General features: G+C 43.4%; 9 protein-coding genes across 10 annotated transcripts; 4 read left to right on the top strand and 5 right to left on the bottom strand.

Moving 5' to 3' along the window:
- The first annotated feature begins 5 nt into the window (after positions 1-5).
- On the top strand, positions 6-5,824 carry LOC135346301 (laminin subunit alpha-1-like). Of its 2 annotated transcripts, none has more exons than XM_064543881.1 (12): positions 6-374; positions 554-585; positions 901-1,091; positions 1,222-1,468; positions 1,808-1,933; positions 2,003-2,402; positions 2,645-3,870; positions 3,923-4,044; positions 4,202-4,343; positions 4,580-4,756; positions 5,026-5,182; positions 5,432-5,824. In XM_064543881.1, the coding sequence occupies exons 1-12, from the start codon at positions 302-304 to the stop codon at positions 5,617-5,619; spliced, it is 3,081 nt and encodes a 1,026-aa protein (XP_064399951.1). In that variant the 5' UTR covers positions 6-301; the 3' UTR covers positions 5,620-5,824. The 2 variants fall into 2 exon arrangements, with proteins under 2 accessions (XP_064399951.1, XP_064399950.1); XM_064543880.1 differs by having other exon boundaries at positions 554-591.
- A 202-nt stretch (positions 5,825-6,026) lies between these two features.
- On the bottom strand, positions 6,027-9,525 carry LOC135346309 (succinate--CoA ligase [GDP-forming] subunit beta, mitochondrial-like). Its single transcript, XM_064543893.1, has 10 exons — positions 9,346-9,525; positions 8,783-8,939; positions 8,550-8,649; positions 8,253-8,496; positions 7,935-8,024; positions 7,574-7,670; positions 7,268-7,429; positions 6,863-7,005; positions 6,476-6,596; positions 6,027-6,228 (listed from the first exon to the last, which is right to left on the bottom strand). The coding sequence occupies exons 1-10, from the start codon at positions 9,406-9,408 to the stop codon at positions 6,113-6,115; spliced, it is 1,293 nt and encodes a 430-aa protein (XP_064399963.1). The 5' UTR covers positions 9,409-9,525; the 3' UTR covers positions 6,027-6,112.
- A 26-nt stretch (positions 9,526-9,551) lies between these two features.
- LOC135346315 (transmembrane protein 243-like) lies at positions 9,552-10,687 on the top strand. Its single transcript, XM_064543900.1, has 4 exons — positions 9,552-9,735; positions 9,800-9,850; positions 10,088-10,240; positions 10,351-10,687. The coding sequence occupies exons 1-4, from the start codon at positions 9,691-9,693 to the stop codon at positions 10,537-10,539; spliced, it is 438 nt and encodes a 145-aa protein (XP_064399970.1). The 5' UTR covers positions 9,552-9,690; the 3' UTR covers positions 10,540-10,687.
- Positions 10,688-10,722: 35 nt separating this feature from the next.
- On the bottom strand, positions 10,723-12,078 carry LOC135346308 (nucleoside diphosphate kinase homolog 7-like). The gene has a single exon (XM_064543892.1). The coding sequence runs from the start codon at positions 12,022-12,024 to the stop codon at positions 10,828-10,830; it is 1,197 nt and encodes a 398-aa protein (XP_064399962.1). The 5' UTR covers positions 12,025-12,078; the 3' UTR covers positions 10,723-10,827.
- A 159-nt stretch (positions 12,079-12,237) lies between these two features.
- Positions 12,238-13,546, bottom strand: LOC135346311 (uncharacterized). Its single transcript, XM_064543895.1, has one exon. The coding sequence runs from the start codon at positions 13,429-13,431 to the stop codon at positions 12,307-12,309; it is 1,125 nt and encodes a 374-aa protein (XP_064399965.1). The 5' UTR covers positions 13,432-13,546; the 3' UTR covers positions 12,238-12,306.
- Positions 13,547-13,561: 15 nt separating this feature from the next.
- Positions 13,562-14,848, top strand: LOC135346312 (uncharacterized). Its single transcript, XM_064543896.1, has 2 exons — positions 13,562-13,820; positions 13,901-14,848. The coding sequence occupies exons 1-2, from the start codon at positions 13,637-13,639 to the stop codon at positions 14,713-14,715; spliced, it is 999 nt and encodes a 332-aa protein (XP_064399966.1). The 5' UTR covers positions 13,562-13,636; the 3' UTR covers positions 14,716-14,848.
- On the bottom strand, positions 14,774-19,581 carry LOC135346303 (urocanate hydratase-like). Its single transcript, XM_064543884.1, has 20 exons — positions 19,383-19,581; positions 19,098-19,322; positions 18,795-18,983; positions 18,456-18,517; positions 18,334-18,400; positions 17,990-18,133; positions 17,527-17,615; positions 17,414-17,476; positions 16,990-17,169; positions 16,827-16,924; positions 16,631-16,703; positions 16,430-16,551; positions 16,214-16,284; positions 15,981-16,079; positions 15,880-15,929; positions 15,769-15,818; positions 15,544-15,625; positions 15,444-15,492; positions 15,234-15,284; positions 14,774-15,061 (listed from the first exon to the last, which is right to left on the bottom strand). Exons 1-20 carry the CDS (start codon positions 19,506-19,508, stop codon positions 14,924-14,926), a joined length of 2,028 nt encoding a protein of 675 aa, XP_064399954.1. The 5' UTR covers positions 19,509-19,581; the 3' UTR covers positions 14,774-14,923.
- Positions 19,582-19,648: 67 nt separating this feature from the next.
- LOC135346304 (histidine ammonia-lyase-like) lies at positions 19,649-23,811 on the top strand. The gene is made up of 17 exons (XM_064543885.1): positions 19,649-20,050; positions 20,108-20,168; positions 20,243-20,282; positions 20,390-20,464; positions 20,531-20,603; positions 20,653-20,719; positions 20,823-20,939; positions 21,092-21,138; positions 21,525-21,712; positions 21,894-22,137; positions 22,294-22,433; positions 22,618-22,683; positions 22,742-22,820; positions 22,921-23,007; positions 23,121-23,364; positions 23,494-23,563; positions 23,627-23,811. The coding sequence occupies exons 1-17, from the start codon at positions 19,801-19,803 to the stop codon at positions 23,687-23,689; spliced, it is 1,911 nt and encodes a 636-aa protein (XP_064399955.1). The 5' UTR covers positions 19,649-19,800; the 3' UTR covers positions 23,690-23,811.
- LOC135346314 (mediator of RNA polymerase II transcription subunit 20-like) lies at positions 23,812-25,032 on the bottom strand. Its single transcript, XM_064543899.1, has 4 exons — positions 24,942-25,032; positions 24,749-24,891; positions 24,354-24,616; positions 23,812-24,106 (listed from the first exon to the last, which is right to left on the bottom strand). The coding sequence occupies exons 1-4, from the start codon at positions 24,953-24,955 to the stop codon at positions 23,915-23,917; spliced, it is 612 nt and encodes a 203-aa protein (XP_064399969.1). The 5' UTR covers positions 24,956-25,032; the 3' UTR covers positions 23,812-23,914.
- Between the last annotated feature and the right edge of the window lie 32 nt (positions 25,033-25,064).

Here is a 25,064-nt window from a genome sequence, read left to right as displayed (position 1 = left end):
AAGCATGCATGCAGGAAGCAAGTTAACCACCCACCTCTTATATATGTACCACTATAGGTTTGTATCTCCCTCCAGTTGTGGTAGAGTAATGTGATTGGATGTGGTTTATTATAGTCAGAATTAAATCCTTTGATGGTGTCCACAACAGATGGGGGGCTTGAGAGGCATGTGGTTACATGTACATTGCAGCTCATGTATTGAATGATAGAGCAGAGCAGCACTATTCCCCTATAATAGCTGAGTGTCTTGATTGTAGCACTGTAGCTCTTATGATCTGTTGTCTAGCCTAGCTTATAATGAGATGTTGTGCTTTCCTGGTTGCTCTTGTGTGATGCTTGCAGTTATCTGCAGTCTTGTCAGTGCCTCAGGCAAAGGTGAGTATATAGTGTGTATATAATAGTGTACATGCAGGCACACATCTACACATGTGATTTTGCATGCATTATTATAATTATGTAGCTAGCTTGTATTTGTCGTTCTCTGTTTTATTAATTTGTTTTGTCAATATTGATTTATATTTTTATGTGCTTTTGGAATTTGTATAATTATATAGGTGAAGATGTTATTGCTTCCCATGAAAGAAACGTGCGTGTAAGTATGGTTATGTGTTATAGTCAGCTTGTGACTTTCTTTCCTTAGTTATTACTTTTTACTGTGTCAATCTGGACCAGTGCTTGCTTGCATGTGGTTAGCTGGTGTAATACAATCTCAGCAGAGCAGCTGTCCTGGTAGCAGTAACAAGTGTCATATTGCACAACACCATTTACACTTGTAAAGCCAAGCGTACTAATGAGATGGTTTTATGGGTTTTGTGTACAAAGTATTCACCAGCTATTGCTTTGATGGTGTACTTCTACATACCTTATGCTTGTTGCTACATGTATGATCTTATGATTATAGCAAACTTCCCTGGGACTGTGTGACAAGGGATCCATCAGTGGCTCTACTGCTTGTGTGGACTGTTTCTGTAATGGATTCTCTGACAACTGCCTCTCTGACTCTGGCTGGTACCAAGCACAGGTGGGCTACTCCTCTAGCAATGTCCCGGAAATGAGTAGATTTTCAACCAATGGAATCAAGGAACAGTCCGAGTAAGTTCACCCTAAGGCAGGCATTTACCTCAATCATTATAAATTTTTATTTCACTTCTGTGGCATACTGTATATAGTTGAATAGTAATCCAAATTGCCATTTTTACTGTAACTGTTTTTCCTTTCTTAGGGAATACCTGAGCGTTCGATCATCATCCTCGCAGTCCGTGTACCTCTCCTTCCCATCCGAGTTGCTTGGCGACAAGAGAACAGCGTATGGTCAGAGCCTCTCTCTAAACCTCAGTCTGGGGGGCGGGGATTTGTCACCCCCCCAATGTCAGGTGACGCTAGAGTTGGAGAGTGGACTGAGCTTCAGAACTAGACACAAGCTGAGGACCACTCTACCGCCAGTGGGACCAGAGCCGACCGAAATAGAGGTAAAAAATTAAAAACGAATACTCTTGAACGCCCATAACTTTACAATCACATTAATTTTTCGATTTTCTGAAAGCTTAGAGGGAGGCCTTTCAGATGATGTGTTAAAATTAAAATACCGTAGGCTTATAGCCTTATATAATGCCCATGGTATTTTTCCAAAAATGGGAAATTATGACCCGTTTCAATAGAGAGTTGAGAATACCATCTGAAAGAGCTCCTTCTAAGCTTTCAGAAAATTATAAAATCGTTGAATTTGGACCGCCAGAACTCTAGTTACAGAGCCGATTCTAGTACTCTACAAATACAGGGAACCCTTAATTTTAATTTCCTTGATTTAGATTCCGCTCACTGCTGGGAACTTTATCCTGGATCGGTACTACTTCAGAAGACAGGCTAACAGAATGGATGTCAGGAAGACACTGGCTGACATCCGAGCTATGAGACTGACTCTAACGTGTGATCAGGTAAGCAGCTATAATTACAACTTTAATTAGATATTATATAATTTTTTGTTGCAATGACACTTTTTACAGCCTCTTTCGCTTCGTTTGCATTCTTTCTCTCTAAACTTTGCAACATCAAACTCCTCAATCGAGGGACCAGCTCAGCAACCTCTAGAGGAGGTGGGCTACGTGGAGCGCTGCTCCTGTCCGTCCAATCGGGTTGGAGCAAACTGTGAGACATGTGCCAATGGCTACACCACAGATCCTCCATTTGGGGGAGAATTTGCCCTCTGTGTGAGATGTTTCTGTAGCTTTCAGTCGAGCATTTGTGACCCGTTGTCTGGAGAGTGCATGAACTGTACTGGTAATACGATGGGCGGAGATTGTGAGCGGTGTGTGGATGGTTACGATCGGACCCAGCCTCTCACTATACTGCCGTGTGATCGCTGTGCTGAGGGATACTGGGACAGTGGGGGTGGTGTGTGCACACGTGAGTGGGTAACGAATGAGTATATAGTAATGGTGGTAGAAACTCCTACTGGCAAACATTTTCGTTTAATACAAAAATATCAGATAAGTATTCCATAATAATTATTGTACAGTTCATGGTCGTAATGATGATGTCATATCCTGTTTTACCGTACAATCTACAGTATTGCAAACTGATTGTTATGAATGATGTTAGTGTGTTACCCCCCCCCCACACACACACACACCCACACACACACACAGCCTGCAGCTGCCACCTGGCTGGCTCCTCCTCTCCAGTCTGCAACCAGACCTCGGGGGTGTGTGCGTGTGCCGAGGGATTTACTGGGGACCGTTGTGACTCTTGCTCTGCCTCATCCAGTGGGACTTTCCCCAACTGTCAACCCTGCGACGAGTGTACTGAACAATGGATCGAGCAAATCACGTCGCTAGAGGATCAAGTCGAAACCACAATTGATTTTATCACCTCGTTGAATCTCACGAATGAGACCAGTGTTAGTGTAGCTCCCGAGATAGAGGAACTATTGAGCCTAGTAGCGGATATCAAGGCTGCTCTGAACGGGAGTATGATCGATTCTCTTGCATCTGACGTAAACACCACCCACTCAATCGTCTGTGCACTGCTTGATCGCATTCAGAGCTTGCTACAGAGAGCCGTCCAAACACAGGGTAGAATCCAAAGCTTGGAACCAATACCAGTAAATATCACAGAGCAGCTCGAGATAATAAGACTCTCACTCTTGCAACTGGACATGGAATTCGGTAATCTCTCGCTAACATTTGCTCAAGAAAACATTTCTACAGTTGTCAACTATGAGGAATTTTTACAACTTGCACGCACAGCTCTTGAACGTTCTGACGTAGCAAGTCGTCTTGTCAGTGAAAATATTACCACATTTTTAAGCCTGATTGCCAATTCTCTTGAAGTTTACAATAACACGCTCGTCTCGAGTAATTTTGAATCTACGCTAGTCCAGCTTGATGAGACCCTGGTTACTATCGACAACAGAGTACAAGTGTATCAAGCGTTTATTGCCGAGTCTAACAGAGCTCTGTGTGGGGCAGATAATAGCACTGTAGTGAACTGTACGCTCGACTGTGGTGGTGTGTCATGTGACACCTGTGGCGGTGGTATCTCATGTAGCAGCCTCTATTCTGATTCCATCACTGCTCTGAATAACTCACAGACAGCTGTGCGCTTGGCCGAGGAAGCTCTAATGAGCATACAAGAACAAGTGGACAGTTTACGATCATTTTTGGTACAAGTTGAACTAAGTCGGTCTTCAGCTGCCCTAGTTGAAGAGTCTGCCAACGCAACCAGAGCTATAGGGGAGGAGTTACTGGGAAACCTGCTGACACTGATTGCCCGCTTGGAGGGGGAGGTCAATCGCAGCCGCACTGATATCAATGAAATTGCAAGGAGAGAGAATTTTACGTTGTCGCTTCAACACGATTTAGTCCCTGAAATGGTATGTTCTATTAATGTGTTTTTTGTGCTTGGTTTACAGCTTTTATCTGCAGTTTTTGGACCTTCTGGTTGAAATCAATTCGACCATCGATGCCTTCTTCTCCCAAGCTAATGTCAGTGAGGAAGATTTGAGAGGACGAGTAGAAGAAGCTCTCCAGAGAGCACTGAGAGCTGAGTAAGCAACAATAATTATGGTAACATTGTCAGCTATAATTATAATAGCTATTACATCTTATTTTCATTCTGCTTAGCTATGGTAGTGTAATTTGTGTGCACACCCACACACACCCACACACACACACACACACACACACACACATACACACACACAGTGAGCTCGCCCAAATGATCGTATCTAATGCAACAGCACTGGAAGATGAGCTGGTGCTGTTAGGTACACAGCAAGTGGCAGCTGAGACAGTTGCCAATAACACTCAACAGCTGTTGGAGCAGGCAGAGGAGGCCACTGGAGAGGTGAGATATCACACACTATATATACAGTCATGTATATCGTTTCCATGGCTTTGGATGCCACTCAAACTACCAGCTTGTAATTTACCAAATCTCTATAATTATGTCATGTACATATTTTGCATGTACATTATGTATACCTGTAACTCAGTGCTCGTTACGTTTATATATAATACGTACATGTAACTTGAATTTTCATACGTAACAACTTTGACCCCTCACCCCAACACACACAACAGGCGGCACAGATTCTAGACGGTACTGAAGGTTTGGTGGGTTCATTGGGGTCACTGTTGGCTGGTCTGGATGACAGACTAGACTCACTGCAGACCCAGATAGAGCAGAACCTCAGAGACCTAGGCGTAGCTCGTAATCTCACCACCATCGCAGTGAGAGTGGCCAACCAGACTGAAGCAGTGAGTATCCACTCATACACATGGCCATGTGATAGCATATAACCTAGCTCCTGTACATGTAGTCAAGCTAAAACATAACTCCAATGGTGATTGCTAATAAGGTTGACCACAGTAAAGCAAAGTATCCCACACAATTTAGCCTTAGAAGTTTATGGCCTACTGCTATTGCTTTCACTACTTTTTAGCCACTTTTTAGTATTCTCTGATAATTTTGTGCCCATTTCTCCAATCATGCAATTTAAACCATTGGCGTACATTGCACATTGTAGGACTCTTTGTCAGCTGAGGTGCAGTTTGAGGGACTGAGGGAGGAGGCCCAGAGGCTGTACAACCAGTCTGTGGAGGACCTCCAAAATGCCCTGGGCATTCAGAACAGGACCATTGCTGTGCAGAGGCTCACACAGAACCAGCTGCTCCAGCTAGAGAGTGAGCACCACGCATCATTAGACACTACAAGCAATTTGGGGGATTACATTTAGGCTAATTAAAAAGCTTGTATACTGAAGTACTTTTCTTGTGTACTGTACATTCATGCCTAAACACATACAGCTTTATGGGCTTTTGTTACTGTCCATAATTGGTGCTTTAAGTGTGTCTTGTACTGATAGTATAACACACACCCACACCACCCACACCACACCCACATTCCACACCACCCCCTCCCCACACACACAGATTTGGAGCGTATTAGGACAGCTCTGTTTCTGGAGCAGGAGGAAATTCGTGCGGACGTTGGCAGAGTAGCCAATGAGCTGGAGACGCTTGACCAGAACATACGAGTACACATCGCCCGCAACACCGCCTGCCTGGACACGGGGATACTCAGCAAGAAGAAGAAGAGGCGGAGGAGAAGCTTCAAGTGAATTAGAGACATTGAACTATTATAGATCCTGTCAATTATATATGACTAACTTTTTATCTCTTCTTTTGTACTGATCATGCCATCAAAATATATTTTGTGTTATTAAATTTGCCCACTCCTTATTCCACTTTGTTTACAATCTTTTGTCTAATGCTCTAGTCTATTCTCTGGTTACTATTGCGATGAATGAAGTCATGTGACATTAATTGTTCTCATTTGAGGTATATTACCTTAAGGTGACATATTTTCACAGGTAGATTTGTTTGCATTTTTACAGTTTGTACATTTTGCGGTATAATATTTTGCGAAATGTCGATCTGGATACATTAAACAAGAGGGTGGCCAATTATTTGCGAGTATTAATTTTTGCGATTTTACTCTCATTCGCAGAAATAGCAGAAATTAATACACGCGAAAATATGTCACCTTAAGGTAATCAATTACACAATTGCCATAAATAAACCGACTGCCTAACAAACACATGCAATGTAGTGTCATTGTCCAGTTAAACTAGCGACTGCCTTTTGAGCGACATCTTCGAAGTCATCAGCGGGAGTGATGGCTAGCCCGCTGTTGTATAGCAGCTGTTTGGCCTGCTCCACATTCGTACCTGCACACAAGAGAAGAGGGGTGGTTGTATTAGAGACAACATGGGGTACACACGTACATGCAAATACTGTCTAGCGTAAGTTACACAAACGATAGGAAAAATTGTTTAGGTGAATGAAATAGACTTGTTTTGATTATGTACACACATGCTACTACTGGACAACTAACTAGATCTATAAACTACAAAGATTGTATGAAGCAATCTCAGACGTTCAATGTTGCAAGAACCTACACTGATAGCTATTCACCTTCCAGCCTGACTATGAGTGGCAGAGTGAGGTCCAGGTCCTGGCAGGCCTTGATAATCCCATTGGCTATGGTCTCACAGTTCACAATACCACCGAAGATGTTCACTAGAATGCACTTCACCTGTACAGCATTGTTAGAGAAGAGAGGATATTTCATACAGTGAATGGCACCAGACAAAGTGGTATAAACTGTGTCTATGTGGTCACCAGTGGCTCTGTAACAAAGAGGTGGCCTACTAGGCATTTGGTTGTTAGAATAATTGTAGCCTATTCAAAGAGTGGCTACACTGACATGCTGTAATGGCCACAGTGTTCGGTTGTTAGAGACAAAACCTATTAGACTGTAGCCTCTTCTCGAGGCAGACTCCCACTACACTGCACTCTGACCTGTGGGTCTTTTGTAAGTAGCTTGAATGCCCTCAAGACCTGGTCCTCGCTGACTCCGCCTCCTACATCCAGGAAGTTGGCCGGCTCTCCGTTGTGGAGCTTGATGATGTCCATAGTAGCCATGGCAAGACCCGCTCCATTCACTGTGTATGTGTGTGGAGTGGAGTGGAGTGGGTGTGTGTGTGTGCGTGGGGGGGTGGATGGGTGGGTGGGTGGGTACATTATATCAATGGCATTTCACTGCCGAATCAATTAAGTATCAGTATATTAAATTAAGTACTTTTCTTGCGTCAGCAACAAGCATTTTTATTGTCAAACAACCAAAACCATGATTATAGTAACCTATAGTACAGTTCTTGTTAGGAGCTACACATAGGCCACCCACTATATAATACAGTAACTAACCTAGACACCCGATGTTCCCTGTCATGCCGATATAGTTGAGATCGTCCTTTGCTGCCTCCACTTCCCGCGGGTCACTCTCACTCGTGTCCTCCTGTTTAAAGATGTCTGCCTGGCGAAACTTTGCCGAGTCATCAAAATTGATCTTGGCATCGAAACACACCACTGTGGGTTTGAAATTACAATCATAAATTAATTCACAATAATAATCATAATGTTTCTAGAGTAGATATTGTAAATCTAGAGCTCTGCAGTTGATTAACCAATGGATATATATATAATGAATACATAGCCTGCAGGCATACGAACCTTTCCCCTGAGGTGTTTCCCCGAGAGGGTTGATCTCTACTTGAGTGGCGTCCACCCCAATGAACATGTTGTACAGGTGAGTGATCTGCTGGGCAGCCTGAGGTAGAACAATCAACACACAATGACATCATTATGCCCAAGGCATTAACTTCCTCTCTCTATAGAGCTCTAAATGGTCAGTGAACACAAGACAGTACAGAATGTTGCTACCTTTAGGTTGGCTGGTAAAAAAAAAATATGGAGCTCTAAATTGGTCAGTGAACTACTACACACATGTGAAGCAATGGCTAGAATACAAGACTCCTTTTGTCTACACAGTGTACTGTGTGCAGTGCATGCATGTGAGGGTGTACTGGTTCACCTCCTCCAGGGCTGTTCCCTTGAACTCTAGATTCTCTGCCATCTGCCTAGCCTGCTCCCGAGTTATGCCCTCCCAGATATCCACAGGGATCTGCACAGCACCATATAATTACATCATCCAACAAGCATCAATTATTGACCAGTACACTATTACACACGACGATAACCTCCTGGACAGTGGCTATCAAATCTACACGTTGGGAGGACATGACATGCAACTATAAAACTAATGGCCACAAAAACTTAAATTCACTACCTCTCTCCCTCTAAATAATGTTCTATGAACCTCAAGAGACACTTCACGTCCTATACTCTTTACCTTAAATATCTTCTCTGGTGTAGACTTCGACACCTCCTCAATGTCCACACCGCCAGCTGGACTGCCAACCATCACGGGACCCTGGTAACTACGGTCCATCACTATGGCAAAGTACGTCTCCCTGGCGATGTCCAGAGACTCGGCAACCATCACTTTATGTACCAACACACCGTCTCCTGTCGTCTGCTTGGTCTCGAGCTTGTAGCCAATCATTTGCTCTGTGAGAGCACCAATGGAGTCCAGGCTAACAGGAGAGAATGAAAAATTAATAATGAGAAGATTTTGTCGAGAACGTACTCTTTAGTGACTTTGACTCCGCCTTTTAGTCCACTGGAGAACACGCCCTTGCCACGCCCCCCAGCCATAATCTGAGCCTTGAGAACCACCTCGTCAACACCTATACATTTGTAGTAAGTATAGCTGAAAGCAAGCTCTATACAAACGACGTTCACGTTTATCTGGACAAAACTGACGATGAAGTTATGGGGAGATAAAGGGGCCTTTAATGCTAGTGTGTTGACGCAGCTCACCTAGGCTCCTGGCAGCTGTTGCAGCTTCTGAAGCTGTCTCCGCCAGCTGGAACTTTTGTGTGTTGATGGAAAACTTCTCCATGAGTCGTTTGCTCTGGTACTCGTGTAGATTGAGGTGACGTACAGGCACCACCGCTGCACAGGGGGGACCCTCCACCTGTGGGTGTGGTGTGTGTGTGGTGTGGGAGGTGACTAGTTGGGCGGAGCCCGACTGTCCCTGACGGGAGGTCGGGTTGCAAGCCTATCTGGGATTTGTTCTAGCGCCACTATAGTGGCGCCCTATCAGATTGCAGCATTTTTCACGTGGCTTGGTTACACTTCCGCTTGCATCTAGTTGCAAAACCGCATGCAGTATTGCTGTGCCATCCTGTGGTTTACATGTCATCAAGTCGGTTAACACCCACTTGAGAATAAAAACATTCATAGCAGTACTACATAATGCGCAGAACAAATTCCAGATAGGCTTGCAACCTGACCTCCCGTCAGGGACGGTCGGGCTCCGCCCAACTAGATGGTGACCAGTCTCATCTCATTATCTCATAATTAGAAAACAGGTAATTTACCAACAATCTCAGCATTTTAGGCTGCAAAATCCTTCTTGAACATCTTATTCTGAGGGATGCCATTCTCCAGACAGTCTGAGACAATGGAGATAGAGCTAGACAGTACAGTGCAGTAGATATATCGTATCGAGCTAGCTAGCGACACTTGCACAGTGACCTCTGTACCTGCTATCAAGACACACCTCCTCAACCAGGTCATATGACCACCAGCCCCACCCACTTAACTGAGCTTGCAACTAGCTGTTAGCTGTAAAAGTTGGAGATATTGATTACCGGTAGCTAGCTAGCTAGAGAGCAGGCTTAGAAGAAGGGCTACAACCCTTGACAAGCAAGCAGTGGGATAACATGGAGCCTGACACCCAACCACTATTTGGGGAAACAAGAAGGAAGGTGAGCAATCAATCATTGATCCTGGGTTTATACGATTGTTGATTTCTATGTTTGTTTTTTGCAGGATAAAATCATCAATATAGTGATTGCAATAATCACAGCCATTATCGTCTTTGTAAGTTGATTCTCACATTGAAGGTAGTTAAATGTACACAATATAGAGATAGGTGTGTTGTTATGTCATACCATACCGTGTATTTAGGTACGCTTGCTTAATTTAGAGTATGCTAGTATGAAGTGTTTCAATGGCACCTTGATTATTATTGATAATTCTATCAGACTGGTATCTAAATCTCACCGAGTGCCAGCATGCAGTAACGTGTATACATGCTATGGTTTCCTTTCATTGCAGTTCACTGTGTTGATGGGTGTAGTATCCAGTGTGTTTCTGAGCCATCAGAAATGCCTCAGGCTGTATAAGCAATCACAAGCGTACTGTGTCTACCCAGTCGACCTCGTGTTCTGTGTGCTCATAGTATTGCTACTCCTACCGCAAATCATTGTGGTACGTTGTGTGTTTGTATGTATTCCCATGTGAGTTGTACTTGTTGTCTGTTCACACACGCCCACACACACACACACACACACACACACACACACATACACACCTCACAGGCCTACTGGTATCGACGCGGTGAGTTGGAGCCAAAGTTTAGAAGGCTGATATACTACAATGCCATCGTCACCATACTTCTCTGTGTGTGTGGGAACCTCTATTTCTTTCAACTTGGATTTGAACCCTACCCTCAGCCTACTGTTTCACCTTCGACACAATCACCTATTACTTCAAAACTAAATTATTGATTCCTTTTTTTTTTATCGAACCTTTTAAAATTACCTCTGGACTATTCACTATTAAGCTTCTGTTCTGTGTGGAAACTGTCACATGCTGGTAATCAAAATTAATTTATTGTGAATGACTAATTATTGTTGTTTATTCAAATAAACATAATTGTCGTGATAACATCAGTAGCTAACAAAACATGATATGAGGTATAATTATTTGTACTGAATGTACTTATAATTATGTACAATGATACGTTTTAGTATGAACAGATTGGGTATAAATACAATCAATGATACAATGTTTCTCTAACTGTCCATAATCTTGAAGAAGTATTCCACCTCCAATGGTCCATCCTCCAGGAGGTCAGAGCAGTGCAGAGCATTCTTTACCTTGTTCACTCCAAACTGTGCCCGGAGAGTGTCGGGGCGCAAGTGTCGCGCTATCTCCGGGTCATGAGGTCCCACCAACTCCCGAAACAAACTATGAGCACCATCCCCAGTTATTTCCAGTGCAATACACGGTCCCGATGTCAACTCCTCTACCATACTACTGTACTCCGCAACAACACCTTTGTACACTTCGTACAGCTCCTCAGTGTTGGCCTTCTCCATGTTGTAAAGTTGTAACGCCGATATGTTAAACCCGGCATTCCTTATCGCAGTGATAATCTTCCCAGCTTGACCATCAAGTACAGCATGAGGTTTGATTAATCCCAGGGTACAGTTTTGAAAAATGCGGTCAGTGTTCTTTCTGAGATTAGATGCTTTAGAGCCAAAGAAGAAGTCATATTCTCGTTTTGCTGCCTCTTGAGAGTCTGACCCATGTACAGCATCACGAGTTACATCCGTGCCAAACTGAGCTCTGATGGTGTGAGGTGCTTCTTGTCTTGCTACCGATGAGTCAGTAGGTCCCATCAGCTCCCGCCATCGTGTAACAGCATTATCTCCAGTCAGCTCAAACACAACAACTGGTCCACTAGCCATGAAATCGACAAGTTTCTCGTAAAACGATTTTCCTCTGTGCTCCTGGTAGAACTCGGCTGCTTCTTTTGATGATAGTTGGACCATTTTCAACTGACAGATAATGAAGCCTTCGCTGATGATCCTATCGATTATTTCCCCCATCTTTGATGGAACGCAATCAGGTTTGATTAGACCAAAGGTTTTCTCTTTGATAGAACTCAACTTCTTGGTTGTAAATTCATCGCCAAAATCAACAATGGTAAGTTGCCTCGAGTGAATATTGACGATTGCTCCTATGTACAAATCATTAAGTTTGACACGTTCACACTTTGATCGTTTTAGGAAGAGCCTTCTGTTCTTGATATCGAACATCTCCACAGTGTTGTCAGCAGAATAGAAAAGCAGTTGATATCTCTTGATCATGGAAGCATTGATGTCATACCATTCTGCAGTAAAGGCATATCGTTCACCCATGACTGTTCTGGCTCCACTGCACTGACTGAGAATTCTCTGGTTGAAGCACAAGCTTTGTCTTTGCATAAACACGTTTCGAATGGCAGGGCCCCCTATGATGATATCGCTAAGGTTACCAACAAAACACTGTGTGTGATTGTCACATGCAACAGCAAACCAGCCCCTCCCACCTTTTCTCTGCAGGTAGAAAAATTCCTCTGAGATCTGAGTAGGTACATTACTATTAGCACAGTCCTTATAATTATAGCATAATATGCATGCTGCATGAGATTCACAATAGCAAGCAAACAATATATTCATTCATTTTTAATCAATAAACAGTGGGTCCTACCAGATGGTAATTATTCATCAGTTCTTTCTCAGAGGGACATTGAAAAGAGACCTCATGACCTCCTTGTAGAGCTCATGCTGATCCTCCACTTGAATCCACTCATCTTTGGTCATGAAAGCCTTCACAGATGTTGAGATCTTGAATATGCACGCTTTCTTCAGGCTGTCCACATTGTACATATGAGCCTTGCAAAGCATGTCGATTGCATTGTCTGAGTTTAAACGTTTAACTAGTTCACTACAACAGATTTGCTTCATTTCTTTTAGCTGGTATTTTTCAGCACAATTCAACAAATTCTCAGCCATATCTGCTTCAGCAATATTCGGAATAGTCCCACTGTAAATATACGTAAGCATTTCCTGTACAACTTCTGGATCTAGATCGGTGATTCTGATCAAATTAGTTGCTTGTTCTAACATATCTGAGGCTAGCATCGCTTTGAAAACTTCACAACGACTTGAAAGAATATTCCTATGTACTTTGAACGTTTTTTCACCAACAATCAGTGCGATATCGCTGCCGTCTCCACTTGCCAGCAAACTAATCAGGTCGTCTTCCAATTTATTGATTGCCCTCGGAGTGAGATTGGGCTCTTCAAAGTAGTGCAATGGAGCAGATTCTTCTTCTAGAGAGAGAGTAATCAGGTCTAGCTCTCCCGAATCTCTGACGTCTATATAACGAGCGTACAACTCAACAATAACGAAATTTTCTTTATTTGGTTCGTATGTGTATACGTAATCCTCCCTCCATTGTCTGCTTGTCTGCGGAGCGACTTCGTCATCGCTAGTTTGCGATTTATAACAATGAAGGCCATTAAGGCTAGGGAAATCCAATTGGAACTGTGACCATAGGGTTGTTTCTGATTCTCTTTCAATAACAATTTTTATATCGTTCCCCGAATGTCCCAGCTTGATATCCGACACAGAATTACCTATGAGAACACATATTTTCCATACGGTACCACAGGGACTAACAAAGGACGGGCTTTCAAGCTTTCGATCGTTTGTGGAGGGATTGAAGAAAACTTTGCCAAAGTCCATAATCTCCCAATTGAATTTAGTTAGCTGGAACAGATTAGATGACTTGCAGTCAATATTCTTGTAGATGAGTTGGGCATTAGAAGCAATGCCACCCATATCCATATCTATGCAGGTTAAATCATAGATAAATGGTCAAATAACTCTTCCACGTGTCTATACACCATTCAGTCAGATCATACATGTACAAAATCCCTTGTATCAGGAGTGCATTCCTGCTTGTATCTCAGTATATACAGCAAACCAGCCCCTCCCACCTTTTCTTTGCAGGCGATTTTTGCTGAGACCTAGCTACCTTTAGCGTTGCAGTATGAAGTTCCTGATAGTGTTAGCCTGCTTGCTGTTGTCGTCATGGGCCCAGGTGCCAGTTACATCAGATATGAGCAGCTTCTCTTCTGCCATCAAAGGGGGGAGCTTGAAAGCGGCAGTTGAAAAAGTGCTTTATGAGAGAAACACAGGCCAACCTGGAGTGATAACAGAGCAATGGTTTACAGGTACGTAGGTACAACACTATTATCGTATTCTATCAACTAGCTATAGATCTAGGTTTCTATAATGTCTAATTGTATTACAGGAGTTAACGTTATGGATGAAAATACAATGATCCGAATTTACATTGACGACGAGTCTACAGCCAGCCTTCAGTTCATGTTGCTGCTAGCTCATGGAGTGGGATTTGACGAGAAATCTGAGAGTGCATATATTCCCTGGGGCACGAGACGCATAGCCCACGCTGCAGATGGTGGCATCTACAACACTTATCGTATTCCCTTCTCAAAGTCGTTCCGTGTGACGGCCGAACACCCGAGTGGAGGAGCCTTCTGGTACATTATCCGAGGTGTACACAACTACCCTTTGATTGTAGGAGACCTCGTCCTCCCTAAAACATCACGACTGTACGTGTACAAGAATGTAGGCAAAGAACTAACTCCACTTGAATTCATCACACTCGCCAACGTAACCGGGAGTGCAGGTGCTTTGTTTCAGGTGACTATTGCAGCTGCTAGCACTGACTACAACTACTTGGAGGCGTGTGTAAGAGCTAAAATCGATGATGACGAAAATACAAGTTGGCTGTCATCTGGGACCGAGGATTTCTTTCTTTCTGCGTACTATTTCAACAAAGGTGCTTATCATTTTGACAATGCTGGACTGACTTTTATAGATGGTAAAGGGAGAATGTCAGCTTATAAATTTTTTGATAATGATCCTCTGCTATTCACAAAATCTCTGGTTCTGACATGGCGTTGTGGAGAGACAGCCAATGGGGCGGAAGGATGTCCGAATGACTACCCCCCACCAAAAGAGGCAGACACATTTGACACACCCACCCTCGCTAACACTACTGTCACAACGTACACATGGATCTACCAATACACCCTCAAATAACAAGCTATTTCTTGAACGTGAAATTGAAAACTTTACTTTTTTATTTTTTTTGGGATAGTTGTTTTTATTTTAACTATTCATTTTGTATGTAAGTGTACACATAATTATAAAGAAAGAAGTAATTATTCTATTATAGCTGGTACATGATTATGTGAGGTATAAATTATATCTAGTCTGAAATATTACACTACTGAAAAATTAATGTTCACTATTGTAGAGCTCTGTTCAATATTTCAGTGTCTTTGACTTCGTGGGGAACAGTCACGTTGAGCTTGGGCTCCGTTGCCATGGCTGCACAGATAACCTCCTTAGCCAATGGGTGGCCAGACCAACTCCTCCGAGAAATCTGTACAGAAATAACCAAAATCAGTATATAGCCATATTGTGGTAAAACAAGCTGACTTCTTAGGCAAATTAGGCTTGAAAATTGAATACATGTACATGTACTACAAGTAGGTATAATTGATTACACACCTATACGCGTACAGTCATGTAGAAAGAATAAAATACAAACGTACTCCATTCATGACGTCCCAGAGTAGCATCATTTTAGCCTTCTCAGCAGCTTCCTGTAAATACGGAAATTATTTACAGAATTAACACATGAGTTACTCTAAATGTTTCGCTGCTATAAAATATTATTGTATAAAAGTTGGGGATATGGTGTATAAGAGGCTATAACATGTACAGCCCTGCAATGATAAACTTGGTACATAATATGAGCTCACCTCTGTACCATCAAGCATGAGACCAAACCCGCCATTGATGACCTCCCCCCTACAATCACACAGTGATCACATGACAGTCACATGATACAGCCACACTCACCAGCCCACTCCACCACCATTGTGAATGGCCACCCAGGTGGCTCCTCTGCAGGCATCCCCTATCACATTCTGTATTGCCATGTCTGTGCAGAAAACACACAAGTACGTATGAAGCTGATAAAAGGTGTATGATAATAATAATAATGATGAAATTGATTTACAGCCATACATACATAGATATAATTATAATTGATTAACTAGCAACATTGGGATATTTTAGACTGACCTGCACAGAACTTGGACCCATCCTCGATATTTGAAGTCTCTCTGAATGGACTACAACAAAGAGCACGGGATAAATACAATGTCAGTTTTAAGTCCGTCTAATTATACGTACCTGTCCGTACCACTCACATCGTGGTGATCTCGACTGATAATAACTGGTCCCTATGAATGACAGCATGCATGTTCATAGCCTGAGGGACGCTAGGGACGTACCTTGAGGCGACCACTGGCCACTGCGTTGTTGAATGCTAGAGAGATGGCAATCCTTCCCTCATCATTAGAGTAGAGGATTCGAGCCTGAGATCCAACCACCTGCAGCATAATTATATGAGTATAAATGGGTGTGTAAAACTTGGAAGAAAGTTGGGTCTAATATTTGATTAAGAAGGAATGAATGTACGTGGTGACGAGGCTACACTATTGTTAAGCAGTCCAGTGTGACTCACCAGCTGATGTTTGGATGCTTCTCTGATCCAGTGACAGTTGTCTTGATACTGAACCCTCACTAAGTCAGATACTGCATCAGTAAGTGAGAACATTGCAGTAAAGTGTACACCATCACTTGGTGCAGTAGGTATGGCGATGTACATCGAGTAATGTAAAGACTACTAAAGATACATTCCGAAAAAACCATTCGTATACAGCTAACCGTGTCGACCCACCTCCCTTGTTCATGATGGTCTCCAGTGCTTGCAATGCCAGCTGGTCAGTGATGTCCAGGTCATTGGGTAGTCCAGATGTACACACCCAGCGAAACGGTCCAAACCCAAGAGAGAAAATATCACTGCATGAGAAGACGTTAAGTATGGATTAGTAGCTAAAAAAACACAGTAATAGGCTCTTAGGATTGCAATCCAGCTCACCCCATGATGTGCTGCACATAGGAGGGGAAGGAGAATACACCGGCCGGGGCACCTGCCTTCTCCACAGCTGCTCCTATAGTGATACAGTACACAGACACAAAGTACAGTCAGAAGGTACATGTGTGTGATCTATTCACGAGGTGTGCTTATAGGGAGTCTACACATCTATACACGGTTAAGGCATGCATTAGTGAACCTGCTCTGCTGGCCTCCAGCAAGAATGCATTGCCATAGTCCCAGAAGTGTAGCCCAGCTTCAGCCAGCTTGTTGATGGCACGTACCTGTCGCACCAAACTGTGTGTACGAAAAAAGAAACACAAGATAATTAAGATATGAGAAACAAAGAATGTCATACATACCTCTTCTGCACGAGCTCTCTGAATCTGTCTGAGTCATTCTCCATGGAGTCATTAGCCTCTTCAAAGCTGAGCTGTACTGGATAGTAGCCACCCCCGAATGGGTTGTGTAGACTAGTCTGATCAGAGCCCAACTCCACGAGTAGCTCTCCTGTACGCTCGTACTCAATCAGTACCCTCTCCCTGTGAGGTGTGTGGGGGTGTGTGTGAAGAGTGTGTGTGTGGAGGGGGTGCTGTGGTGATGATTAAACAGTGTACTCAAGGTAGTGCAACTGTATGCTGCATGATGGGTGGTTTCATTAACTAACTCTGTGTGTATTACATACGCTCTGGATTAAAACTACACCAACGTATGGAATTGGTAGTTTAAAACTAATAATCATTCAGGCCTTCTTGAAAGGGTTCAGTACTCACATCAGTCACTCACCACAAGAGAACGATGTTTCCCAGGAAGCCCAGACTCAGTGGCTGACACTCTCTCCTTGCCCTCCTGCATGTACGGGGGAGGACATTAAAAGAAACTCGAGAGAGATTTAATACCTGATCCTGTCAATACATGCATCCAGGTCATCAGTCCACTCCATGAGCCAGCCTTGATTGTAACGCTTCATCAGGGCAACTGGGTTTACCTGCACAAGGGACACACACACACACACACAGACTGTTGATCACGTGTCACATATACGGAGCTCTTTAAGAGTTACATCCAACTTAAGTAACAAACTTAGCTAAGAAGCAAGCAATGCAAAGAAAAAATAGTATGATCATGGTAGAGACATCTTTGTATTCATAGCGGTGTACATCGTATTATTAGTATACAATTTAAATGAAGCTTTTGGTGAGGCGCATAATAGCATGAAAGCAGCTCATACAGGTCTACCACAATACACACACGCACGCACGCACGCACACACGCACACGCACACACACACACACACACACACACACACACACACACACACACACACACACACACACGTACACACACATGCGATAGGCTAACCTCAGCAATGACTCCAATGCAGCCTGCAATGACCGAGGCCTTGGCTTGGGCCCCACTCATTCCCCCCAGTCCTGAAGTGAGGAACACCTTCCCTGTCAGGTCATTGCTGCTCAGGTACTTGCGACAAGCATTCAGTACGGTCAGCTGGGAGGGAGGACAACTGCTGAATACTTACAAAATAGGGATAAATAATCAGTCTAAAAACAGTACAGGAAAACTAGTATTGAAAATGTTCAAAGAATGTACCATAGCAAATTGATTGCATGTCTGTCCTATCTTATACACAGTACACACACGGCAATAAATGCAGTGCAATTATTCCGTTCTAACATGCAATGACGTACTGTAGTTCCATGGACGATCCCCTGAGGGCCTATGTAACAGTAGCTCCCAGCTGTCATCTGACCATACCTATGTGGTGGGGGGTGGTGTATTGTATATAGGGCACTGTAGGACACCCACTCACATTGTCACTCCCAGTGCAAAACCTTTCTCATATTCTTCTCTGGACGAGTAGTTTGGAATGACCTACAGGTGGTAATAACACACCATTGGCTGAGGCTTCACTACCAAGAGGCTGACAATGGAATATATACAGAGACTAGGACTTGGAAATTACAAATGAGAATAGTAATTTAGCCACTACTGTACATAAATGAAATATTCTCCATTAGCTACTATTAGACACAGGTACTCAGCTTACCATGCTGTTAGAGATTACACAGCGAGGGGCAAGAGGGTACCCCTCACACACATCCGTCCACCCACCCACCCACACACACACATAGCTGCCTTTGATGCTCACCATTCCATTAGAGATGACACAGCGAGGGGCTAGAGAGTGTGAGGGGAAGAGTCCCATAGGATGGCCAGAGTAGAGCACACAGGTCTGGTCCTCCTCCATCACAGACAAGTAGTACATCATCAGCCAGAACTGGGCCCAGTTGGAGAACACCTGACCATTACCTCCATACGTCACCAACTCTTCTGGAAACTGGAAAAGAGTAATTTTGTAAATACGGTAACAAATGTATTGGAAAAATGTTATGTTTTATTCAGTATTGTACTACTGAATATGTTGGCCTGAGTAATCATATTTCATCAAAACCTGAGCCACACGAGGATCCAGGTTATTCATGATCATGTGCATCATCCCAGCTGCTTGGCGGCACTTTGCCGGGTACTCGTGGATTGGATACGCCTTCATCTCCAGCACGGGTCGGAGACGATACATATAGATATGACCATACTCCTTCAACTCTCGTGCAAACTCGAGCGCCAACACCTCATGGAGGTGGGGAGGGAAGTAGCGGAGGGCATTAGTCAGGGCAAGCTGGAGGGAGTAGAATATACAATCAAAGTTATTTATGGTAAAATCAGAGTTGATGCTGACTTTTTTTTCATCAGTTGATAGATTTGGTGTTCTAGTGGGAGCATGAGGAATACTGGGATCTCTGGGTCTGAGGGGAGGGAGTGGATCCAATGGCAGTCCACCACACAGCTCTGTAAGGGTAGCCATTACTTTAGATCCTGCACTGGCACTAGCTAGCTCCTGTGTTTACTCAAAAACCACACCTCTTCGTGTGGCTTGCGAGACTAGATGCGCAGAAGTGTGCGTGTAAACATGCGCAGTCTGACACACCCCCGGTATGCCCCCAGGGTAGCAAACATGCTGCACAACCAGTCAGATAGCATTCCTTCTCAGTTAATTGTTAGCCTTCTCTTAATTAAAAACCGTCAAGCCTTTCTGTTTCTGTTTTTCCCAGTTGCTGGAGTCCTTACAATTATACAAAGAAAGCAGTCTCTGAAAGATGCGTATCTTTGCCAAATTGTTGATTGATGGCAAAGAGACTCCAAGTTATGTAATACCGTGCAAGCTACTCAGCTCAACCGTAGCCGACCTCAAGCAGAGCATTCTTGATAGACAGTCAGAGAAAAGCCAGTCAGAGAAAAGGCATGATTCATCAGAGCTTAAACTAACTCTTGCTGGAAGTGAGGCTGTTCTATCAGACCAAGACCTGGTTCAAGATGTCCTTCAAGATGGAGATGTTGTGCAACTCAGTAAGTTGTCATGACTACAATGAGCTTCAGTAAACATTCTCTAATCCTCTTGTGTAGGAGCTGGCTGTGGTGGTTGTGTGCACGTAATGGACTCTACTGTTTTACCATCGTATGGACTGTATCCTATCTGTCTCTTTTTATTACATTTCCATTCAATATCGCATGCATTTATCCCTTAACTTGCTTCATAAGGTCGCTATGCCAAGCTCTATCCAATGTCAACAAAGCTGAGGTATGATCTCCTTATGTTATGATAGACTGACATTAAATAGCTGAACTACTTCAGTGAAGTTATAAGGATCCTAAATTATTTTATACACTATGCATGCACACATACAGTGGATAGAACTGGATGGGAACAGTCTGTCCATTGAAAGCCTTATCAAAATTGGGAAGGGTGAACTTCGTGTTAAGGTATGGCTTTTAACCAGAAAGGAATGATGTTGTATGGTAGTGGAAGTTTCTTTTACTATGATGCAGCTTTCCAAGGAAGCCATTGATGCTGTCAACAAAGCAAGACAACACGTAGACCATATTGTTAAGGAGCACAAAGGTAACGTCTGCTATTAGCTAGGTCAGATACTGATTGCTTTGCACTACAGTTGTGTATGGCGTGACAACTGGGTTCGGGAAGTTTGCTCGAGTGGTAGTGGAGGGAGACAAACTAGTGTGAGTGGATATGTGGATTGAGTTCAAAATTAACGTAATTCTATGAGTTTAGCAATTGTTGTTTGGTCTACTTCTTATCATGATGATATCGCCCTCTGCACAGAGAGTTACAAGAGAGTTTGATCAGATCTCATGCAGCTGGTGTTGGTCCTCCCCTACGCCCAGAGCAGACTAGGAGACTGCTCACCCTCAGAATCAATGTGCTGGCCAAGGGGTTCAGGTGAGCAAGTTGTCCTGTACATTCCCTGACCCCTCATGTGTACTGTGTATATCCTCTAACATGATGTCATACCATGTCACGATAAGGTTAATCAGTGTGTTAATTGGTGGCTTGTATAGTCTTGTATTGAGGTGTCAATTGCACCATTGCAGTGGGATCAGACTAGAGACAGTTGAACATCTCATCAATGCTCTCAATGGTAATACTACTCACGACCCTACTCTATGGCCTTGGCATGCTGATGCACACTTTGATGTATGTATGTATGGTGCATGCAATGTGATATGTGCGACTGCAGTATGGGTGCAGATGGTCTGGTTGAATCAACACTCTGAAGCCAGCCAGGACAAACAGGTTGATCATTTCTGTAGAGACTATAGAAAAGCTTCTTTTGAGAAATTAGGCAACCATTCATGTACAAGCAGGCTATAGAATACACCTCAGTCTTCTTAGCATTCCTGACATTCAGATAATAGCTACCAAGGTATTTATGCTGTGACCACACACAGTCCATAATTATGTTTTCTATAATCAGCATACAATGTACATGTAGCTATATATCACAACCCCTCTCTCTCCCCACAGCCTCTTGTCTCTCGTACATCCCTGAGAAAGGCACGGTGGGTGCTAGCGGTGACCTTGCCCCACTCTCACACCTGGCCCTGGGCATGATGGGGGAGGGCTACATGTGGAGCCCAACCACTGGCTGGGGACTCGCCAAAGATGTACTACACGCACACAATCTACAACCTTTTACACTAGCTCCAAAAGAAGTGAGATTTAATATGCTTTGTTTACATACTGTAGAATTATCGACTTGATGAAGTAGTGTCCTTAACAACCTCGATCGTAACTTTTTAACTTGTACAAGTTTAGGCCATTTTCGGCCATTATATACATGTATACGTTTTTTATTGTACTAAGTAACCCTGAACCTCCGATGTATGCATTCAGGGTCTCTCCCTCATCAATGGGACCCAGTTCATCACAGCAATTGGAGCGGAGGCCATCTTCAGAGCTGAACAGATCACGCGGCAAGCTGACATCATAGCTGCCCTCTCACTGGAAGTGCTTCAAGGCACACCACGAGCCTTTGATGCAGCCATCCATGCCAGTCGGCCCCACCCAGGACAACAGAAGGTGGCCTCAAGACTCAGGGCTCTACTGGACTCCAATATACATCCTTCAGAGATCAGACGTGAGTGTGTATGGCTACTAATTTTCATTTTTCAGTATCACCTGTATAAACTACAATACAGCCAGGAATTTGAAAATGATGTTCTTGTGTAAATTCATCACTGTCAAAATTAATGGTAACTGCATGATGACTCTATATATCTTTATCTCTATGCAGTGAGCCACAAGAACTGCGCTCGTGTTCAAGACCCCTACACGATGCGTTGCATCCCTCAAGTCCACGGGGTGGTCAACGACACCATTCAGTTTGTCAAGGGCATTCTCACCACAGAGATGAACAGTGCACTGGATAACCCCGTGAGTATACTGCTGTTATGATTTGATCACTATACTCTTTTGTACCATAGCCTGTACAGTATGGCCTTTCCTATGTCGTTTTTGTTTACATTGTTAAATTTGTTAGGAAGCCTCTTTGAGGGCAAAGGACACATTAAAATTCCTTTGTGGTATATTAATTAATTTGTGGATAATTATTCTCCAGATGGTGCTGGCAGACAGAGAAGAAACCATTTCTGGAGGAAACTTCCATGGAGAGTACCCTGCCAAGGTATTATATAACTAAAATGTGACAATGATGCTATTACAAATAATATTTCGTCATGCAGGCAATGGACTACCTTGCGATTGGTGTCCATGAGCTGGCTAGCATGAGTGAGAGGAGACAGGAGAGACTCCTCAACCCAGGTGTGTATAACCTCTCTACAGACTAATAGCCATAAACAGTATAAGTTTTAATTGTGTGTCCTATTGGGAATACGACATGATAAATGTACTTCTTTTTTAGCGTACAGCGAGATGCCTGCCTTCCTGGTGAATGAGGGTGGCCTCAACTCTGGGTTTATGATTGCTCACTGCACCTCTGCTGCTCTTGGTAAGCCATGCAGCTATAATGAGAACATTGACAACATTACTGATCGTGTGTTTATGCTTAGGCTCTGTGAATCATTAATATCCCACCCCCTCTCTCCTTTCCTATATATACAGTCTCAGAGAACAAGGTCCTCACTCATCCCTCATCTGTGGACTCCATCTCCACCTCAGCCGGGACAGAGGACCATGTCTCCATGGGAGGGTTTGCAGCACGGAAGGCTCTCACAGTGGTAGAGCATGTGGAGCAAGTAATGGCCATTGAGTTGCTGGCTGCCTGCCAGGGACTGGAATTCCATAGACCTAAAAAGACCACCAAACCTCTGGAGGAGGTGCACAAGCTTGTGAGGTCTGTGGTAAGGTAAGGAAATCAACCCAGTAGCTAGTGATTTATTGAGAGGCATTTTCTGATTGAGTGTAGTGGCTATAAAAACTTGATACATTAATGTATTATTGAAGCTATTTTGTATTTCCTATCTCCTATGTATAGGCCTTGGGACAAGGATCGGTTCTTTGCCCCTGACATTAATGCTGTGACACAGCTACTCAAGGAAGGAAAGGTCAGTACCACCATGCAGTCTGTTATCATAATGGCTGACTCCTCTATTCTATATTATATACAGGTATGGGATGTTACAAGGGTCTACATTGAAAAGTACCAGGCCGAGCTCTCAGAGCATATATAGCTAGACTAAATAATATGAACAACAGACTCATGCTTGATTGCATATATAATTATATCATTGTAATTATTAATCACGTATTATTTTCTATGCCGCTGTTTAAAAAATATTATTATACTGCTCAATTTTGAATGGACAGAAGAGTCAAGAGATTGTTATGTAGCATGTATAATTATAGATCTATACTGTAACAGCACAAACAATTAATACTTTTAGCTAGCTATGATGTCATTTGATTATAGGTCCAACTTTCCTGAGTTCAGTGAACACATTGGCATAGTAGATCATGGTGTCTGCTGTGGCGTAGGGTCGGGGGGGAAATGAAGGGGAGGTTATGGGAGCAGAATTCTGTAACAACCCCCTCACAAAGTCAGAGAGTGGCTCCCAACACGATGACTCACTACTGTGCTTGTCCTCAGTCTGTAGAGTACGACAATAGAGGTCACACTGAGCAGACCAGATAACAGTGATATAGAGCTATAGATATACTTCACTAACTTATTCGACAAGCTAAAGGGGGCAACGTAATATAAAATATGGATCACTATAATAATTATAGTGATCCATTTATATATATATTATGTTCTACAACAAATATCAATTTACTGGGCCACTTGTAAATATCCAGGTATTACAATAACAGTGTACACGATGGCTGTATACGTACCTCTACAATTATTCCCTTATTGGAGGAGCCGATGACAACAGAGCCGACCTTGACAATGTACTTATCATTGAGGTCATAATGGACTCCCTTCACGTCGACCTTGTGCCCCTTACGCTGTGCATAGAACTGCCTCAGATGGAGGAAGATGGTGTCTAAAGTGTTCTCGGCCACTAGACACTTGTTAGAGTCGAGCACTGCAAATGTTGTCAATGGATACTCGGAGCTGTGAAGCATGTGGACTAGTTTCTGTGGACCTCCTCCACCTGTGTAGTGGGCGGGGGTATGTGTGTGTGTGGGTGGGGGTACGAGTGTGTGCGCGCGTGTGCGTGTGTGTGGGGGTAATAAATGTACCTTCTCTGTTGATACCCATAATTGGAACGAGGGTAGTCACTCACCTAGAGCAGGGGAAGATTGCAGTGTCTCACAATCGACAATCCACGTACCCAGAGACTTGCCACCTAGGGTCTCGATCCTGGACTGGAGAAGCTCTAACCGCTGAGTGGGATTCCTCCCTTCAGAGGGCTTCCAGTGAACAACGCTGTTCAGAATTAGGTATTAGATACAGTCAGACAGAGTAAATGCACTCACCAGCTAACTCCCATACAGTGCAGTAAGGAGATGAAAGAACGGTACGGATCCTGGAGAGGAGCAGGGTTTTCCCCATATAGATGAGGTGGGTGGGGCTGATGTGCTGATACAAAGTAATGAGAT

Source organism: Halichondria panicea, chromosome 13 (genome assembly GCF_963675165.1).
Source record: "Halichondria panicea chromosome 13, odHalPani1.1, whole genome shotgun sequence".
In the NCBI taxonomy this organism is placed as follows: domain Eukaryota; kingdom Metazoa; phylum Porifera; class Demospongiae; order Suberitida; family Halichondriidae; genus Halichondria; species Halichondria panicea.
This window is presented reverse-complemented; position numbering and strand designations above follow the sequence as displayed.

Excerpts from the sequence above, each read along its gene's own strand:
- LOC135346301 (XM_064543880.1), top strand. The coding sequence starts at position 302 with ATGTTGTGCTTTCCTGGTTGCTCTTGTGTGATGCTTGCAGTTATCTGC. Across the intron at positions 375-553 it reads TGTCAGTGCCTCAGGCAAAG|GTGAAGATGTTATTGCTTCC; the intron begins GTGAGTATATAG and ends ATAATTATATAG. Across the intron at positions 1,469-1,807 it reads CAGAGCCGACCGAAATAGAG|ATTCCGCTCACTGCTGGGAA; the intron begins GTAAAAAATTAA and ends TCCTTGATTTAG.
- LOC135346309 (XM_064543893.1), bottom strand. The coding sequence starts at position 9,408 with ATGGCATCCCTCAGAATAAGATGTTCAAGAAGGATTTTGCAGCCTAAA. Across the intron at positions 8,940-9,345 it reads CTAAAATGCTGAGATTGTTG|GTGGAGGGTCCCCCCTGTGC; the intron begins GTAAATTACCTG and ends CCACACCCACAG. Across the intron at positions 8,025-8,252 it reads CACCAGAGAAGATATTTAAG|ATCCCTGTGGATATCTGGGA; the intron begins GTAAAGAGTATA and ends GGTGCTGTGCAG.
- LOC135346315 (XM_064543900.1), top strand. The coding sequence starts at position 9,691 with ATGGAGCCTGACACCCAACCACTATTTGGGGAAACAAGAAGGAAG. Across the intron at positions 9,736-9,799 it reads TTGGGGAAACAAGAAGGAAG|GATAAAATCATCAATATAGT; the intron begins GTGAGCAATCAA and ends TGTTTTTTGCAG. Across the intron at positions 10,241-10,350 it reads TCCTACCGCAAATCATTGTG|GCCTACTGGTATCGACGCGG; the intron begins GTACGTTGTGTG and ends CACACCTCACAG.
- LOC135346308 (XM_064543892.1), bottom strand. The coding sequence starts at position 12,024 with ATGCAAAGACAAAGCTTGTGCTTCAACCAGAGAATTCTCAGTCAGTGC.
- LOC135346311 (XM_064543895.1), bottom strand. The coding sequence starts at position 13,431 with ATGGATATGGGTGGCATTGCTTCTAATGCCCAACTCATCTACAAGAAT.
- LOC135346312 (XM_064543896.1), top strand. The coding sequence starts at position 13,637 with ATGAAGTTCCTGATAGTGTTAGCCTGCTTGCTGTTGTCGTCATGGGCC. Across the intron at positions 13,821-13,900 it reads AACAGAGCAATGGTTTACAG|GAGTTAACGTTATGGATGAA; the intron begins GTACGTAGGTAC and ends ATTGTATTACAG.
- LOC135346303 (XM_064543884.1), bottom strand. The coding sequence starts at position 19,508 with ATGGCTACCCTTACAGAGCTGTGTGGTGGACTGCCATTGGATCCACTC. Across the intron at positions 19,323-19,382 it reads TATCAACTGATGAAAAAAAA|CTTGCCCTGACTAATGCCCT; the intron begins GTCAGCATCAAC and ends TACTCCCTCCAG. Across the intron at positions 18,134-18,333 it reads GGATCGTCCATGGAACTACA|CTGACCGTACTGAATGCTTG; the intron begins GTACGTCATTGC and ends CCTCCCTCCCAG.
- LOC135346304 (XM_064543885.1), top strand. The coding sequence starts at position 19,801 with ATGCGTATCTTTGCCAAATTGTTGATTGATGGCAAAGAGACTCCAAGT. Across the intron at positions 20,169-20,242 it reads GTTTTACCATCGTATGGACT|GTCGCTATGCCAAGCTCTAT; the intron begins GTATCCTATCTG and ends TTGCTTCATAAG. Across the intron at positions 20,283-20,389 it reads CCAATGTCAACAAAGCTGAG|TGGATAGAACTGGATGGGAA; the intron begins GTATGATCTCCT and ends GCACACATACAG.
- LOC135346314 (XM_064543899.1), bottom strand. Across the intron at positions 24,617-24,748 it reads GCAATCTTCCCCTGCTCTAG|GTGGAGGAGGTCCACAGAAA; the intron begins GTGAGTGACTAC and ends CCCACTACACAG. Across the intron at positions 24,107-24,353 it reads ATAAGGGAATAATTGTAGAG|ACTGAGGACAAGCACAGTAG; the intron begins GTACGTATACAG and ends CGTACTCTACAG.